Here is a 20190-nt window from a genome sequence, read left to right on the forward strand (position 1 = left end):
TGTTTGACTTATGACAGTACAGCATGACAGAAGTGTGTATCTCATGGTGGCAAAGACAGAAGAGACCTATGTCCTACAATCATTTTTAGACGGGATTGACATGCCACCAATCACCGCAAAGCTCCCAGTAGGTTCCGCCTCTTCAGGGTTTCACCGCCTTCCAGTAGTGCCAAGCTGGGGACAACATGGGCCTTTAGAGGATATTCCAGATACAAATTAAAACAGAACTTCTTCTCTTCCTACCTCTACATAGGGAGGAAATTCATAGCACCTTTATAATAGATACATTTTCTCCAGTTTAAAGAGCTCCCAAACACCTTAGATAATATTTATTTTATGCCAGAAAAGTCTGAGGTTCCAGAGCATTCACTGCTATAGACCTAGCACATGGCATGGAGGATATACCTCAATAGATAAGAACAGACTTCAGAGACAAGTTAGATCAAATCTTAGATCTTCTACTTATACTCAAATGACTGAACAATTTAACAACTTTGTGCTTTGGTTTTAATGTTTTAATAAAGGGTAGTCAACTAAATTGTGTTATTATGGGGATTACATGTGTTTTCACACACATATCTTTTGTAATGGACACTGCTTGATACAATAAAAAGTTAAATGTTTGCTGAGGAGATAATGATTATAATAATGACAATAACAGGGGTGATAATGATGATCCACCGAGTAGTGCTGCTGAGAAACCTTATTTCAATGAAAAATCAGCACAAGAACAGAATCATTTGAGAGGAAAAGAAGCAACAATGACAAGTCAATTTTCTCAGCTAATTCAGAGCCCTCTTGACTATCAGCCATAAAGATAGCATCTCTATCATTTATCAGAAGATACAGTAACAAAGAGTTGCTCTTCTAGTGTGTTGTCAGACACAAATCCCCTAAGTCGGGCAGAAGAATGGTCCCATTTTGTTGGCCTTTCTAGCAATTTGAGATCTATTACCTCCCAATTCCAAGGAGATTATCTCTTCAAATTATCTCTATTTCCAATGTCCTTTATTACTATGTAAATGAAACTAGTAGAAGCCAGATTTGAATGTTTCTCTACAAATCAAAAGAATCATTTAATCATAAAACTTACTATTAAACTAGCATGAGTCTTTATTCAAGATTTTAACACCAATTACAGATTATTGTATGCTCAATACCATGTGTGATCAGGATATTTTAGCCAGAATAATAGCAGTCTTTAAACTGTATTATGCACTGGGGTTTTTAAAAATTGGTTTATTTAAATGCCAATCGCCACCTTTGTTCTAAGTTAATAGAGAGATGTCTTATCTCAGTGCCTGACATAGCAAAGAAAAAGATCTGTGGGTCTGTGAAGGATGACATGGAAACACTTTGATAAGATCTTCCCTTTTGTCAGTGTATGACTGTGGGAAGTGAGAATAACAGGAGAGAGAAATCAAGCTGTGTTTGTAGTATGATCTGACTACAATTTTCACTAAGAAAGTCAATTCCCAGTGTATAAACACAGATACATAATAGGTGGTGTCATATTACATCTCTTTGTTGTTGACAGAGGCAGTGTTGAAGATGTTTTCAAGTCTGTTTAGGCTGGAGACTTGTACTGGATTCTTTTACTATCCTAGGTCCTGTCCCCATCATGTACAAATAGAAGTATAAACAGTGGTACTTCTGAGCATACATTTCAGGGAAAGTTTGAGACAGAATATTTGGAATATTATATATATATATATATTGTATATTATATATAATATTCTGAGTTAATAAACAATTCTAGTCATACTGTTAAAAGTAGCTGGGTGGTGTTTCTGAGAGATAATCCTTCCTTCCTTTATGTCTATGTCTGACTATGAAATCAATGGATCCTTTAAGTCACCAGCTGCCTTCACATCATCCCCAGGTGCTTCTACCTTCTGCATTAGATTGAGTTCATGAAATGGATTCATATTAATATTCCCTCAGCAAATTAGTCTTTCTGAGTCAGGCTGGTATTGGAACAGACAATTATTATCCCTACAATATCAGAACAGATACATTAATGATGGGATCTTGCATATCTTAGAGATAGAGTTCTTCTACCAAATACTCTAAATAATCACTTAGGCTCTTTGCCCAGTTGCAAACTGCCTCAGCCAGAGTTTGAGGGTGCTCTGTTTTCCAATTAGTCTGCAGTGTCCTGAGAAAATCTCATGTTCATCTTGTGATCAGAAAATTCTGATAAGATTTAGTGTGATATTTGGTTAGAATAGGTGACAGAGGCTTACAAGGGATTCTGTTCTACCATATTCCCATAATGCTGGTCCAGTAATTGTTCAAGACAACATTAGGGAGGAATCACTTCATATCCATGGAATAAGAAGCAAAATGTCTGCAACATTGATCAAGAGCGTCAAAGTTCTCACCATCCTGTCAATAGCTAACACTTATTGGGTTCCTAATATCTTAATCTTAAATCTAATATCCAATCTTAAATGCTTGATCATGGGATTTTCACAACTACTCAAGGTCACACCAGCAATTAGTGGCAGAAACCAGAATTTGAACTCACGTATTTTGGCCTAAATATATGTTCCCTTTGTCTAAACAAATTTTGACCAGCCATGGTGGCTCAAAGCTGCACTCCTAGCAATGTGAAAGGTGGATATACAGGGATTGTGATTGGGGCCAGCCTGGACATAAAAGTTCTCAAGATGCCATCTCATTCAATAGCTGTGCGAGGTGACATGTGTCTGGTATCCAGGCACAGGAAGGAGAAGCACAATGGCTGGGCTTGGGGGTATGTACCTATGATCATCAGCATATGAGGAAGCACAAGTAGGTGGATCTCAGCCCAGGCGACTTGGGCATAAATTGAGAACCTACCTTGAAAATGACCAAGTCCAAAAGGGTTGGAAGTATGGTCTGCCTGCTTTCCAAGTGTAAGTCCTTGGCTTTAATCCAGTACTGGCAAAAATAATGTAATTCTAGTGTAAATCTATTAACTTTTTATCAACAGTAAGGTTGATAAAAAGTGAATGGATTCACATGTAAAACTCACATACTTATCTGTATAGTAAATATTTACTCATATTTATGTTTTATAATTCTTTTTAATTTTTAGACACGGGACCAGATGTGCGGGCGAAATTGCCATGCAAGCAAATAATCACAAATGTGGAGTTGGCATTGCATACAATTCCAAAGTTGGAGGTAAAGCAGGGGGTTGTTGCTATGGTTTGCAAGCAAATCAGTGGCTCTGGATTCCTAGAAAATGGATAGCTGAATATAGCCTATATATCTTTACAGGGAAAATAATGGAAATCTTGAATAGCATTTGAATGAAGTCGAATTTTCTCTATGTTCTGATTTAGGAAGGAAAGTTTTTGAGTGCTTGCTAAGAGACCAGAAGGAGGGGGTAAATTTAGGCAGCTTTTCCTAGCAGTAGCAGTGCATCATTTTTTTAGCAAAGAATAGCTTCACCAAGAAATTTTACATACATTCTTGTTATATTAAGTAGCCAAAGGTTACCTTTCATCCCAATACAGTAATTGAGGATATTTAATAAAGAAATAAATTTACATGAGTTAGAAGAAACCAACAAGGGACTAATGAATATTAGAAAATGCTATCACCGTTTAGGCTCAAATGATTAAAGAGAGAACTGGGTGGGAAGTAGAGAGAGAAAACTGTTGCCATAGAAAGAGCCAGTGGATAGGAGTTATGGTCTTGAACAACCTCAGAGCTGCTTCTGGACAGTAAGGATCTAGGGGAATTAGACCTCATCTGGCTCTCACTCCTTCCATCCTTCTGGTGTCTCCAGCTGGCTGAATCCAGTGGGAAGGCAGGGAAACTTATTGATGAAGTTAATGTTCCAATGTTGAGGGGTAGAGAGTGAGGAAGAGTGGAGAGTGGTTTTAAGCATGAACAGAGAAGATGAAAATTGTCTCCTTTCTCTCCTTCAAGCTTTCACATAATGCATTTTGAACTTTGTTTGATTTTCAAAATCTATAACCACAAAAAAATTATTTATAAAGCATGTTGTTACAGTAAAATCTGATTAAAGTCTATATAGAACAAACCCGAATTTGGTTAGAAACCAAATAAATATACATCCTGGTATATGGGTAGATGGACAGGCAGAGATGATAGATAGGAAGAAGGTTCATAGGTTGATAGATAGATAGATAGATAGATAGATAGATAGATAGATAGATAGATAGATAATATACATACTTCTACTAAAGTACTAGGCTCTTAGATTTTAAGTAACATTCCTAATTTCTTTCACATTGGCATCTTCAAATCACTGTGCTAATCTAAAGAAATTGAAAGCAGAAGTAAAAAATATGTGATTGAGTAGGTAAAGAATTTACTTCTAAAATTTTAAGGGAATCATCTGGTCCTTCATTCTGAAGAAGAATCGAGCAAAAAAAAATTAAAATAATAGAACCTACTGAGTGTGGAACTGAAGCACAACACTTGTGACCTTAAGCCTCCTATTTTTTTTCATTTTTCCATCCTTGGATGATCTTGCATCAATATAAACAATTATTTTTATTTATTAGGCACCTATTACCAGCAACATAATGCAGAAGTAGGATAGAGTGGGTGCCAGAGTTTAAGGGTTCAAATCCAGGTTTCCTATTCTAAGCAAGGTGGTCTTGGGCAAATCACAGTGAATTTCTGGCCAAAACGCAGCAAATTATATCACCTACATCAATGGTCTTAAAGGTAGATGAGTTCATATGTGTCATGCCTGTGGCATAATAGCTCTATGTAAAGTAGCCTAAATGCATCTGAGTTATCTGCATTTTACAGTTGAAGAAACTGAGGCATAGAGAAGTTAAGAGTCTTGGTTTAGATTACAAAGCTATAAAAAGGAGACCTAATTTTTTTCATCCAAATGCAATTCTTAAGAAAAAAACCACAAGACTTACACTAAACATGTCAATTATATGTTTATTTACCTTTGCTCCATAGTAAATAGTAGCATGGAAATCTGAGGTTGTACACTCTATTGCTCTATTAGCCTGAAGCTAGGAATAACCAGGTATCTGCCTGTACTGTCCAAATTGCTTTTCCCTTTCTGGCTCTTGAATTCATGAGTCTGATGATAGGTGACAGCGTGTTGGAAAACACAAAGAGCTACCATGTCCACCTTCTCCTGATGAAAAATGATTCCCCCACCGGAGTGAAGTCTGTGGCAATGATTTCATCCTTGAGATTACTTAGAAGAAAAGGAAGCATATTCCCTGAAAATGTTTCTTAGCAAACACATAAAAGAATGGCCTCTGGGTTATTTTTAATCAGTGCTTAGAAACAAGAGTTCTTTCCCTATTTGTTAGTTTCCTATTATGGAATGGATCTTTTCAAGCTGCACAGTTTCCCATCAGGGTACTTGTATGGCCACGGCCATTTGTAACACAGTCATGAGCAGGTGCATTGAGGGAAGGCTGTTTGATTTCTTTTTTTCTCTGAAAGCTTTTCTATTATTATGTTGGGTCAGAGAGGGAGGGAGGGAGGAAAGGAAGATATTTATAATTGATTGGCAACCATAGCCACTTCCTCTCCCTCAAGGATACTACTTGCTTTCAACCTCAGGGGTTTTACTGGGAACAGAGCCTTGACAAACAAACAAGCAAGGGAACAAAGACTGCACAGCTGCTACACAATGCATGATATCATCTCTAAAGGGCAGGTAGTGAAGTTTGCAGGGTCACTGACTTCCCTTCCCTTCTGGGCTGGGTAGCTGGGTCACAGGCATTGAAAACATCCAGAGGTTATCTTGATTTGTTTTTCTTTTAGTGCTCAGTATGTACTTTACTGTAAACATGCTTATCGATATTAATTCATTGTACAACAATATTTCATCTTGACATGTCCATAGATGTGTGCACTGTATCTTCATCAGACTCAACTTCTCCACCATTCTCCCTCCTTCTCTCTTTCCAAAACTACTACCTGCAAGCTCTGTTGTTTCTTTTTCATAAGGTACTAAAAGTATTTCTACAGTATTCACCCTCCTTTACAATTTCCCCTCTCCATTACTACCCTCATTCTAGACAGAAACTGATTTTGACACTTTTTAGTTCTTTAAAAATAATAATAAAGAGAAATCTGCTTTTCTGTAAGTCCACACTGATATCAGCCTTTGTGTTTGTTTCTTTGCTTTGCTCAGGCATCAGAATGCTGGATGGCATCGTGACGGATGCTATTGAGGCCAGTTCAATTGGATTCAACCCTGGACACGTGGATATTTACAGTGCAAGCTGGGGCCCTAATGATGATGGGAAAACTGTGGAGGGGCCTGGTAGACTAGCCCAAAAAGCTTTTGAGTATGGTGTCAAACAGGTAATATGCTTAACACAGACTCACACATGAAAAGAAGGGAAAAAACTTAGGCTACATGGGAAGGAAATGATGGTAAAATCCTTTTCTTCTCACCTTTATTAAAGACTCTTCTTAAACTTTTTTTTTGTCTGTCGTGGGGCCTAAACTCTTGGCCTGGGCACTGTTCTTCAGCTCTTCAGCTCATGGCTAGTTTTGTACCACTTGAGCCACAGTGCCACTTCCAGCTTTTTCTGCTTATGTGGTTCCAAGGAGTCGAACCCAGGGCCTCATGCATGCAAGGCAAGCAGTCTACCACTGAGCCACCTTCCCAGCCCTCTTCTTAGACTTTTTGTTTAATTAACATTGATATGCAGTCCTTCCTACTAGGAAGGAAGACTCTGCATCTCTTTTCATAGTAACTTATAGGTAGTTCACAGTGTTTAATAAGTGCACAAAGCTGGAGTGTTCATGATAGAACTGTGGTTTGCCTAGTAAGTCTGAGGCTCTAGATTCAGCACTCAACATTACAAACAAAGAGAGAGATGGAGAGATGGAGAGAGAGAGACAGAGAGGGAGAGAGAGAGACAGAGAGAGAGAGAGAGAGACAGAGAGAGAGAGAGAGAGAGAATGAAACGCACTCATGGCTTATACCTCTAATTTTGGGTACTTGGGAGGCTGAAGGCCAAGGATCATGGTTCAAAGCCATCCCAGTCAGAAAAGTTTATAAGAACTCTTATCTTCAATTAACTAACAAAAAGCTGGAAGTGGAGATGTTGCTACTCAAATGGTAGAGTTCCAATTTTGATCAAAAAAGACAAGTGAAAGCATAAAGCCCTGAGTTCAAGTCTCATTATCAAGACCAGAGAGAGGAAGAGAGAAAGAGGGAGAAAGAGAGAGAATATATATATATATATATATATATATATACAGAAAAAATTGTAAAGTATGTGATAATCCCAAAGTATATGTTTATAATTTACATATTTATTTATATTTTATACACACATATGTACATGTGGGATTAAGCCTAGGGCCTCACATATGCTAAGCAACCATTGTACCACTGAATAAGCTGGTGAATTTCTTGGTAAAATCTTCCCAATTTTAAACACAACTGGAAAGCCAAATCATTCTTCAGAGGAATGGAAGCTCAGGGTTACAGACCTTCCTTGTTTGGGTTTAACATGGAACAGAGACCCATAACTTTTAAGATACTTTAAGAATACCTCTTATGTCTTCTACCTTTCTCATTTTTCTGCTGCTTTAGTGTCTTGTTTTTTGCAGGTCCTGGGGCTTAAACTCAGAGCTTGGGTGCTGACCCTGAGCTTCTTTTGCCCAAGGCACATGCTCTACCACTTGAGCCACAGTACCACTTCCAGCATTTTTGGCAACTTATTGGAGATAAGAGTCTCATGAACTTTCTTGCTTAGGTTGGCTTTGAACCTCAATCTTCAGATCTCAGCCTCCTGAGAGCTAGGATTATAGGCATGAGCCACCAGTGCCCAGATTTCTCCCTACTATTTTGAAAGTACGTTCTCCAATACAACAACGTGTCACCTTCCTCTACACGGTCCCTCTACATGGGCCTCATTTGTCATTCTGTCACTTGGCTCTACATTCTTGCATAGATTCTAAGTCCTTGCACTTTACAAGCAAAGACAAAAGTAGAAACTTTGGAGGACACAGATTGAAAAATCATAGAAAGAGGGGCCTTGACGAGTTCCATTCAGTTGAAAAGTTCCTTTAATACAGCTGCCAAGCAGTTCTGAATAATGCCTGATTTTGTCATTCTATCAGTCAGGCAGAAGACTGGAGCAGAAAGAAAGAGAGGGAGTTCAAACATTCAAGTACAGTGTCAGACGCCAAGGGAAGAGTGGCAAAAATTGTGAACAAGTGCTAAAGGCTAGATTTTGAATCTGCATAGTGAAAAAAAGAGACAAAAGTGCTTGCTCTGCCCCACCCTATAGAGGGCACAGATTGTGGAAGGCTGTCAGGACCACAATATCTTAGCTTATAATGTTCAGATTAGTGAGATTTCTGACGCTGATGCTAGAAGATGTAGGGTGAAAGATAAAGCTCTAATAATTGCAAAGCTCGTGCACATATTTATGGGAAACTTCCTTGGGTTTGACAGTGACCCCAACAGATGATAATAGATGTCACTTATTCTGGTTTTTCCTTTAGGGGAGACAAGGAAAGGGTTCTATCTTTGTCTGGGCTTCTGGAAACGGAGGGCGCCAGGGAGATAACTGTGACTGCGATGGTTACACGGACAGCATCTACACCATCTCCATCAGCAGTGCTTCCCAGCAAGGTCTCTCACCCTGGTATGCTGAGAAGTGCTCCTCCACACTGGCCACCTCCTACAGCAGCGGGGATTATACCGACCAGAGAATCGTATGTTGCATTTGTCTAAGTATCTCTGTCTAGATAGGAAAGCCTGGCTGGTGTTCAGAACAATCCTGCAAACTGACCTTTGATAGAATTGGTTTGCTTCAACTTAATGTTTCAGTCAGGGAGACTGATGCTTACTCACTGGAAAGGCTGGCCCATATTGGGACATTTTCTCTCCAGGGATAATGACACTTCTGCCAAGACGATCTTGCCTCTCTCATTTTTTAAACTCAGCCCTGAAAAACCACCAAACCTGTCATTATATACGGCAGAGTCTCCAAATGGCTTCTCTGCTGGTCTGATGCTTCTCTGCAAACAGGCTAAAAGGAGATTTCGGGGTTGTAGGGGATTTGTCACCCTTGTACTTACTGATCCTTTAATAGCAGGGATAGAATCTGACTCGCCCTTCAGCAAATGATAAAAATACAGTATCTGTACCAGTGATGCTTCCAAAGAACAGATGACCTGAAGGGAAATAACAGTCTCAATTTCCCCTGATGGGAACTTCACAGCAGCTGGGCAGGCAGCTCAGGGAGCTTATATGCTCTGAGAATGCCTGCAGCCCCTATTTGCACTGACCTGCGCCCTGGGCCTTACTTCTGAGAGTCAGAATGCCTAGGGAAATTACTAGATTTCCCTTCAAGGATATGATGATGAAGGCTTTGAGAACAAAGAGAAGCACTTCTAATTAAAAAATTCCAAAGCCTCAAAATTAACCTTGGACACAGAAAGCCCCACATAGCTTAAATTACGTAGATTCGAATCTCAATAAAATAGCAGGTTACAATCCAATTAGATGTGCAGAAACCCCATAATAATTACCTTGGAATGTATACACAATTCCCATTCATGGCATTTCAACATAATGATGAGCACTAATACCATCTTCACACAGGATCACTGTTCTGTAACTCTGAGTGTTTCTGTAACTAATGAAGGCAGCAAAGCTGTGTCTCCACTTAGAAGTGCCAGACTCCTCACAAACACATTCTATGTCCAGTTACTTGAATAATAACAGACAGTGACATTCTGCCTTTGAAAGGGGCAGATGAGACATCTGCCCCACTTGTGTTCTACGCCTCTGGCTCTTTCCATTTCCCTGGGTGACCAGAGCTGCCTTTAGAAAATGGCCTGTTACGATTTCTAGAATCATCATTCCACAGCCTGCCCCTTATCTGTGCTACCTGGCACCCGAGCAGGAGGAAGATTTTCTACCTTTGTAAAGATCCCTTCATAGGTAAAGCAGCTCTGAAAGAGACAGCTGGTGGATTCTATTTGAGATCGTTCCAGCTAGTTCCACATGGCTTTTTTTTTTTCCTTACGCAAGCGTCTTCCTCATATAGTCACCTCTGGGAGTTTATTTGCGTCAACAGGTAAAAAGGGCATCTTTGCTTCTGCAACTCTCTGAGGAGCACAGCCACTACAGCGTGAGAAATCCATGACTCTAAGTGGGAAGCCAAAGGAGGTGCTAATAGAATATGTTTTTTTACACCTTACTCCTACACACTGAAATCTCTAGCTAAAAATTACAGCACTGCCGCACGGATGGGCAGCTTGTTAGGAGTCCTTTCGCCCAACTGTCAGTTCAGCCGGCAGCACTCAAAAGTCCTTAATGTAGACTAATTGGAAATCTTTTTTTGCTTCATCTCAGTAACTTCATTACCTCAGAGTTACTCTACATAATTCTTTATATGCAGTAATATCATGCATAAAATGCTTTCACACTATTTCCATCAAAGTGAAAATGTGGAAAACCACTACTAATTGTCCAATCTACTGAACAGGGAGTGCAAACTATACTAAGCAACATCTGTGTGAGCATTTCATGTGGCAAAGATCACATCTCTGTGCCATAGAGGCAGACAGATTATCTATGGGAAGGCCAATGGGAATTTTGCATGAGGCAGAATTTCTAAATTTGCCAGACCAAACACAATGGACCTGATGATTAATGGGCCAGTATGATTCACAGGATTTTGAAATAGTTCCTTTTTTATAGACAGCATTTCGTTTGGGAATCACAGAAGAGAATATTCATAGTGGGAGTGTTTCATCCCCAGAAAAGGCATCTTGCTGCCAGAATTACAGACAAGTTGCATATAGAGGAAAGTGAACTAAAATATCAGCAGATGGCAAACATCCGCTCATGGCTTAGAGGAGGAAGTGGGGAATCGAATCAGCTGAGTTTCCTGTTCATAGCAGATGCAGGTCTCAGTATGGCTACCCTGTCACCCTCCTCATGTGTCCCCATCTTTCTCTCCTTCCTGATGCCATCCAGACAAGTGCTGACCTGCACAATGACTGCACTGAGACCCACACAGGCACCTCGGCCTCTGCACCCCTGGCTGCTGGCATCTTTGCTCTGGCTTTGGAAGCAAAGTAAGTTCCAGAAAGCTGTTCATCACCTTTTCGCTGACACTATTTCTTCTTTCTAGTAGCATACCTTATTTTCCAAATAGGTGGTTACTGGAGAACAGTTGGAAAACTGCACAAAACAAGGCAAACTCTCTGCCTCTTAGCGATAACCATTCTTAACCTGTCAATGTAGATTCAATAGACAAAAAATGTGGGACCTGAATATATGTATATATATGTATATATATGTATATATATAATTTTGTAATCTACTAATCCACCTAACAATACATTAAAATTACTTTCTCCTGTCTAAGTCAACATTCCTTAGGCTTCAAAAATTCAGATTCTTCTCCTAGTCCTCTTCCCAATAAGCTACAAGGCATTCCTATCAGGAAGAAATTTGTCCAAAATAATTTCCTATGGGTAGTATTTGCAGTTCTAGTGCAGTTCTGAGGACTCTGGAACTCCCCATGGAGATGGGTCAGAGTTCTGAGACATATCAAGATGAGATGCAAGATTATGGTACTTATGATCCCAGACCATAGCCACAGAGAGATGTTAAGGGAAAGCTATTCTTAAAATTGAAAGTCTAGAGCCTTTCTTCTCAACTCAACACCTGTGAAATGCATGAAAATATAATTAGCCAGGCCTTGACTATTTTTGACTACTGACCAATATGTAATATTTACCTGCATAGCCAAAATAGTTGTAACGTTAATTTCACATAAGAACTGACAATTTTCTGGCCATGATGTCTCAAGCCTGCAATCGTAGCTATTTGTGAAGCAGAGATTAGGGTATTGCATTTTTAGGACAGTTGCAGCACAAAAAGTTTATGGGTCTCCATCTCATCCAATGGCTTGGTCCCTGACATGCACCTGTTTCTCCAACTTCCAGGGAAACACAGTGGCTGAGTGCAATGGTGTGCACCTGTCATACTTAGTCACATGGGAGAATCGAAGTAGGTTCATAGCCCATGCTTATCCTGGGCATAGAGCAAGACCCTACCATGAAAGCAATCAGTAGAAACAAGGGTTGGGCTAGAATTATGGCTCAAATGGTAGAATATCTACCTGAGTCCAGTATTAGAATAAATAAATTAAATAAATAAATAAATAAATAAATTTACTCCACTGTTTCTAAAGCTGTAAGTCTTCTTTTTTTATACCTGCTTTTTTGTTTTCTGTTTTTTTCTTTATTGAGATTAAGTGATGATACATAAATTTCACAAACTTCATAGTATTGTGGGATAGTGATATTTAGCTAAAGTTACAAACACATTTTAACCTTCACAAGGCGCATTAATATTATCTTGGTCTATAAAGTTTATGAACTCTACAAACTTTGACACTACAACTATTTTTTCCAAATCAGGTAATATGTACATTTCTTTCCTTTTGCTTAGTGTAAGCTGTTCCCTCTTTCTCTCTCATTCCCTCCCTCACATCTCTGCCCTTGAGTTGCTTAGTTCACTCTCATCAATGTCCAGTGCAGCTGATGGGCCCCTCTGCTGTATTTTTTCACCCGTTTCCCTCTGATTCTGTGCCCTTCTCCTAACTTCCCTCAGTTGTGCACATGTATATACTATATGTGAGGTCAAGAACATGGAGTCATCTAAAAATGATGTGACAAATTAAGAAGAGGTCCTTTGTTTCTCGAGTTATGTTTACTTTGCCATATTTCCTTGCATTTTGGATTTAAGCCTTCTTTCTATATAAGGAAAAAGTTATTGAAGCATGATGCAGCCTCATTAATCTCATTTTTCTCTGATAGACTCTTCCTAAAAACAGGAGCTGTACTGTTATAAAAATGTATGGGTGTTATCAATGGGTCAGTGAATCACTACTGCTAAATGCACATACAGTTGCTTAAGGATATGTGAATGGAATATTTCTGGGGAATGGCTTGTGAGTTCTAACAGATTCTTATAGTACACTTAATTTAAAAGGCATTAAGAGTCTACGCTCCTCTATGTGTATATTATAAGAATTTAATTTCCCTCATTTTGATTTCATTCACAGTAAGGTAGACATGATCTTTCTTAACATTTATATCTTCCCCTGCCATTGTACATTGATTATCGAGACATCTGTTCTCAATGTTATGCTTCTCTGAACCTGAATTCTATTCAGTTACCTATTCAATGAGTATTATGTCAAAAAACACAAATGACAGATTCAAATCTTTATCCTTAGAAACTTGATAGTGAAAGAATCGCTCACATAAAACGTGCACAGTCAGTCAAGGCACAACTATGGAGAGACTGACTAAACATGTCAAGAGTAATGACGTTCAATACTTACCGGGTTCTTTCTGTAGACCAGACATGCTAACTTTTACATACAGTGTATGTATATAATCCTCACATTCTTATGATATAGAAATTATTAGTTACATTTTACAAATGAAGCAATTGAACCTTCAAGAGGGTAAGAAATGAAACCCAGGTCTCACAGAAAGATTTGAACTCAGGACTGTTTAACCCCAAAGCTGTGCCATTATCAACTACACTATGCTGCCTCCCAAAGTCCTGATAGGGACTAGAATGCTGGGTGAAAGCCTGTTGTCCATCGAATAAAGGAAGGCTAACAAGATTGAGGCTGTTATAAAGGAACATGACCCATGAGTTCCCTTACTGTGTTTCATTGAATGTGATATAGCCAGAGGAAAGAAAGGAAGAAAAGAAAGGAAAAAGAAAAGTTTCTAGCTGAAATGTGTACAGAGGAATGCTTTCTTTTTCTAGGACACCTTGAATACCAGTGCATGTAATTAACACCAGGGAAGTTTATTTATCATGCTGATTCCCAGTTTCTACTGCTAGCAATGCAGATCCTGAAGTTTCTGGTATGCATCCCAGGATACCCCATTTTTAGCAATCATCTCAGGTAGTTTAATGCTAGTACTTTTAATCAAAACTTTGAGAACTGCTATAAGAAAGTATATTTCCTACAATTTTATCCAGCTGTGATTGTGAAGCTATCCATAAGGGCACTTAACAGGCAAATCCTGGAGAGAAATAAAACTAAGAGAAGAAAATTCTTTTCATAAGTCCCTGTAGCACCATCATTAGTATGTAGTGAATACATCTAAGAAAGCTGGCAGACAATAGCTTCAATCTTCAGAGCCAAGATCAAAAGAATCAGAATAATTTTTAATAAAGGAGAAAAATTCTGAAGTGAACCATTGAATTTCTTCATACCTTTAGAGCTGTTAAGCAAACAGCTGACCCTATCTTCATTTTTTATTAAAGTCTGGAGAAAAAGAAATGAACTTTCAATGTTTCATGAAGGCTTTGGGGGGAAAATTATAACAAAAATCCATATGGGTTATGAAATTTTGAAAAGTCAAAAGTTAGTAAACCTTCAACCTCAGGACCCATGTAGATAAAATTAGAAGCCAAACTAGAATGTTCCTAAGAACTTTCACTGTAGAATTTTGTCTCCCGACTACCTACCTCACTTCTAATTATAATCAAAGCTTTACTTCCATGTTTAATCCCACTAAGCTTATTTTCTATTAACACATTTTTGATTAGCAGTGCAATGCAGTTTAAATTTTTTAATTATTGTGGATGCTGTTGCACACTAATTAACAAGGGAAGGCTGTCAGAATGAGTTGCACTATTGTTAGCAGAGCCTTTACATCTATGGGCTGCAAGAACATAAATGAGAAATAACCCAGCTAAGAAAGTAATTTTCCTCATTGTGTGACAATGATGTTCCATAAGTATTTTTCCAAGGCTAGATAAAAAATTAAGAACATTATAATAACTACAACTAAATATAAAATAAACGCTCTACTATAGAAATACATAAAGCCAACATGTTGTGTACAATTACTGTGGTTGCTAGTACCCAACCATATGCCCTCTGAATACCCTTAACCACCCCCATCCCTCTTCTACGTCTCTACCCACACTGGTGATCCCTGTGGAAAACATTTTTGTTGATCACACTGATGGAAGTTTTTATTCAAAACTCCTCTAAAAAAATTTAGAGAAACACGCATTTCAATAAAATGCTTCATGGACAGAATAAGTATCTACCTTGAGAAAACTGCCGTTTCTGCTCTAGTAGCTAATCATGCCTGAATGTGGAATCCTTGACAAAGAAACAAGAAGTACAAAGAGATATTTATAGCTGGGAGCCAGTGGCTCACACCTGTAATGCTATCTACTCAAAAGGCTGAGATCTGAGGATTGTGGTTGGAAGCCAGTCTGGGCAAGAAAGTCCATGAGACTCTTATTTCCAATTAACCACCAGAAAACCAGAAGTGGTGCTGTGGCTCAAGTGGTAGAGTTGAACCTTGAGTTGAAGAGCTGAGGGACAGGGTCCAAGCCCAGAGTTCAAGCCCAATGACCGACCAAAAAAAAAAAAGAGAGAGAGACAGACAGAGATTTGTACTATTAGACATATAGAAGAAGATCTGGATACTTAGGAATTCTAGGAATTGTCATTTTTTAACACTCTACATTAGAGATGAATAACCATCGGCTGTCAGAGTCACAGTGCACAGTTCTTTAGAAGTAGAATACAATGTATTGTGCTTTCTATTGCTTCCTACTATAACCTCATGATTTGAAATGACATGATTATCTTAATTGTTTATATGTTCATTATCTTTATTTTTAAAACCCCCCTTTTTGCTGTAATACAGAACTGGATAGGCTTTATATTTTTAAAATATAATTATTTTAAAATGTCCTATCTTCAAATATTTTCATCAGTAAGACTGTGGAGGGGCTCAGGACTTTCCATTACTTACAGGTGACGATGTGCAGGTAAACCACCTGCACAGAATCACTGAGCTGGCACAGTCATTCTCAGGAGTTAAATGCTATGTTTTGCATAAATCAGTTTGGCTGAATAAGAGTATGCAAACCACCAGACATTGGCGTTCCTATTTAAAACAGCAAACTAAAATGAAAGAGTTAAAATTTCATCACCTATTGCTGTGGCAAAAGCCAGATTATCAAACAAGAGAAAACATGGACTAGTCGGGTTTCATTTCGTACAGCAGAACAGCTCCGCAGTCAGATGGGCCAGAATGGGCATGGGCTTACTGTTGAGGGAACCCCAAACAAGAGGCTCCAATATTTGTCTGGACCCTGTGTTGTATATAGCGAGAGGGCTTGAGGGAAGATAGCAGTAGACAAGTACAGGTTACTGAGTTTGAGTGGGGAAAAGTATTTTCAAGGACTTCCCCCGGCCTTCTTAAGAAGCTTTCACAGAGGTGTTTAAAGTAAACTTCCACCTTTGGGAACCGTGGAAGTTAGCCTCAGGCTAAGTGACCTAAAAACAAAGGCTTTCACCAGAAAGTGTTAGACTTCTACACAAAGAGCACTAGAGCCCTGAGGGCATGTAGCCTTGAATTAAACTCCCTTCAGAGACACATACAAAAACTATGTATTGAATCTCCTGCTAGCAGCAGGTTTAACCACATGGCCTACCAAAGAAAGTCTTTTTATTTATTTATTTTTTTGGGGGGTGCGGTCGTGGGGCCTGAACTCTGGGCCTGGGCTCTGTCCCTCAGCTCTTCAGCTCAAGGCTAGCGCTCTACCACAGCGCCACTTCTGGCTTTTTTCTTTTTTGCTTATGTGGTGCTAAGGAATCGAGCCCAGGGCCTCATGCATGCAAGGCAAGCGCTCTACCACTGAGCCACCTTCCCAGCTCCCAAAGAAAGTCTTTTTTTCTACTTTTATCATTATTATTATTTTATATTTTTTATTGTAAAAATACTGTACAGAGGAGTTACAGTTACACAAGTAAGGTAATGAGTACATTTCCTGTCTTGTTACACCCTCCTTTGTTTTTTTCCTACCATCCCTTCCTTCCCCACCTCCCCAACCCCAACCCCCCTCCATGTTGTAAAGTTCATTTTCAACATAGTGTCTTGTATATCTCATTGTTACAATGGGCCAACCTGTACCCTTATTTCAGCATTTTGTTATTTCCCTTCCCCTCCCCAAATTAGAAAAATGTATATACAAGATGCAAGACATCGGAATCAAATACAGTGAAAACAGGGGTTATACCATGGGGAAAGAACATATAAAAGACACAAAAAAATCACACAGTACACTATAAGTACATTAAAAACAATAGCAAAAAAGAAAAAAAAAACGCTTGTGTCCCTATCTTGGGGTTTATTTCGCTTAACATTAGAAAGAATGACATCGCCCCATTTGTTAGCAAATGGAAAGACTTGGAAAAAATTATATTAAAGAAAGTAAGCCAGGCCCTAAGAAACATAGGTCCTATGGTTTCCCTGATTTGCAATAACTAGTATATGTGTAGGACAAGCAGAAGAGATCAAAAGCTATGTACATGTGACCATATAAGATGATGTTTAGTGAAAGGGAAGTCTTTATAATTGTCTTTGGTCAGGCCAGAAAAAAAAAAAACAGTGATTTTTAAGCAGGAGCTTAACTTCTCAATATTTAGAAGTATGCATTGTCTTTTTTTGGTTACCAGGGTATTATTGTTTGGGGGATGTTACTGGCTCTGGAGAGCAGCAAATTGAGCCAGACCCCCCTGATGATTGTTCTACAGTCCTGTAGTAAGATAGGAACCTTATGGAGTAGCCTCTAGGGCATTATGACTTATAACAATGCTCCAGGGAAACAATGTAGGTCTCCAATGGAAGAAAAAGCTTGAGGTCTGGAAACAATCTAATTGCTTGTAGCCATAACATTTGAAATTATAGCAGGCTATTTAATGTAGACACATTCGTTTGATCATTCAAACTAACCAAGTTTATCCAGCATACACTCTTGTGCCTAGCATTCTTCTGAGTGTTTGGCACACAGGGAACACAAAATAAAGTTTTCACCCCTTCTCATGTTAAATCCTAGCTAGAGTAACAGACAATAGACAAAACAAGTGAATTTGCTCAGTAGGTGATCATGCTACGGTTAAGAGAATGTTTAGCAATAGAAGAGTCTGTGGGGAAAATTGAGATTGGTGTATAATAAATCCAACAATCCTTTGCATTTCCAATTTATTCATATTATTGCCAAACTAATCTTACCAAAAGTTTTGATTTTACCATTTCCTTGCTCAGACATCCTCAAGGATCCTCACTACCCAAATGCTAAACTCCACTTGGTGGCATTTCTTCTTGTGGTCCTTATTATTCTGTCACCATATTTATTCCTTGTTGCCTCTCTGTACCAGTAGAGCAGACTGTGATATATAAAATAATTTATTGTCATGAACATAACAATAAACAAATACAAATACTAAAAAAATGGATTGTAATCATCTTTAGTAGGAAGAAAAAATCTTACATATACCTACAATTTTTGTTCCTTGTAAATATAAGCTCATGTAGTTTCTTTGTATATATGTGCACTAACCTGCATTCATGCACTTGTGCTAATATTGGGTGTGTACTCAGGATCTGGGTGCTATCCTGTAGCTGTTTTGCTTAAGTCTGGTGCTGTACCACCATGAGCCACGGTGCCGCTTCCTACATTTTGCTACTTCATTGGGGATAAGAGTTTCACAGACTTCACTCCTTATTCTGGCTTCAAGCAGCAATTCTCAAATCTCAGTCCACTGAGTAGCTAGGATTACAGGCATGAATTGCCAGCGCTCAGCTTCTTATCTTTTTTTTTTTTTTTTTTAATGTGATCAGTCTTCAATATCTTCCAAGGTTCAGTTCCAGGAATTTCTGAAGGTATAAAAATCTGTAGATGCTGAAATCTCTTATATAAAATGGTGTAGTATTTGTAAACAATTTAGGTGAATTCTCCCTATAATTTAAATTATTTCTAGATGACTTATAATAGTTTAGATAATGTGAATGCGATGTTATACTGTATTGTTTAGGGAATCATGACATGAAAAGTATTCAGTATAGATGCAATATTTTCTTTTCAAATATTTTTGATCCATAGTTGATTAAATCCAAGAATGTGGAACACATGTATGTAAAGTTGACTGTGTGAAGAAAGATGGCAATGTTCAGGTTGCTAGTCTTTTTCTTTAAAATGTGATTTAAGAAAAAGCCAAGACATGGTCTGTCAGTTTATAGCACTAAATGTACTAAGCCATGGATAGCTTAAGACTGGAAGATAGCATAATAGAGCAAATGTTACCATTTATTTTTTCCAATTAAATGTAAATTAGAAATCACATGCAAAGGTCTATGCTTCTATGAGGCTAAGGATTGAGTGACACTCATAGTACATATTATGAGTGGGAGTTTTTCATATTGTATTTTGATTTCTAAATTTTAAAAAGTATGCCAGTAGCCCCTAAAATAAGCACAGTTACAAAAGGCATTTTATAATCCCTGAATGGAAACGCTTATTTTTAGTACTTGCTTTTATAAGGAAATGCCATTGTGTTACTACAAGATGTTTTGTGTCCCTTCCCCTCTAGCCCAAACCTCACTTGGCGAGATATGCAGCACTTGGTTGTTTGGACCTCTGAGTATGACCCATTGGCCAATAACCCTGGCTGGAAAAAGAATGGAGCAGGCTTGATGGTGAATAGTCGGTTTGGATTTGGCTTGCTAAATGCCAAAGCTCTTGTGGATTTAGCTGACCCCAGGACTTGGACCAGTGTTCCTGAGAAGAAAGAATGTGTTGTAAAAGACAATGACTTTGAGCCCAGGTAAGTACTTCCAAGAGTTTTAGGTGAATATATGTCCAGAACACAATTTGGTAAAGATTCTTGTTACTCTATATATTATTATACTTTTTCACATCTACCCTTCTTTTAAGTAAGTGGAGATAGAGTTTTCCAGTGTCCTCTGTGGCTCTCTATGAAGACCATGGAAAGACCAGAGCAATGAACTCCGTTAGCATATTTTTATGCTTTTCTTACAGACTACCTACCACAGAAAATTAAGAATGCACCATGTTTTATGTACCACTTAGGAAGATCATTGCTCAACCATCAGTTTTTGTTTTGTTTTGTTTTTGTCGGTCATGGGGCCTGAACTCTGGGCCTGGGTGCTATCCCTCAGCTCTTCAGCTCAAGGCTAGTGCTCCACCATTTAAGCCAAAGCTCCACTTTTGACTGTTTTTCTGCTTATGTGGTGTTGAGGAATTGAACCCTGGGCCTCATGCATGCAAGGCAAGCACTCTATCACTGAGCCACCCTCCCAGCCTTGCCCCACCCCCCACCCCAACCATCA

At 38.6% G+C, this 20190-nt stretch overlaps 1 protein-coding gene across 2 annotated transcripts in view; it reads left to right on the plus strand.

The window, feature by feature from the left end:
* Pcsk1 (proprotein convertase subtilisin/kexin type 1) overlaps positions 1–20190 on the plus strand; it is a 44091-nt gene that overhangs the window by 15088 nt on the left and 8813 nt on the right. For both annotated transcript variants that reach the window (XM_042690876.1, XM_042690877.1), the window contains exons 6-10: positions 3083–3171; positions 6140–6312; positions 8476–8688; positions 10964–11064; positions 19431–19664. In XM_042690876.1, the coding sequence (XP_042546810.1) occupies positions 3083–3171; positions 6140–6312; positions 8476–8688; positions 10964–11064; positions 19431–19664 (810 nt within the window). The remainder of the gene's footprint in view (positions 1–3082; positions 3172–6139; positions 6313–8475; positions 8689–10963; positions 11065–19430; positions 19665–20190) is intronic.

This window comes from Dipodomys spectabilis, unplaced genomic scaffold (genome assembly GCF_019054845.1).
Source record: "Dipodomys spectabilis isolate Male_0828 unplaced genomic scaffold, ASM1905484v1 ptg000140l, whole genome shotgun sequence".
Taxonomy (NCBI): Eukaryota; Metazoa; Chordata; class Mammalia; order Rodentia; family Heteromyidae; genus Dipodomys; species Dipodomys spectabilis.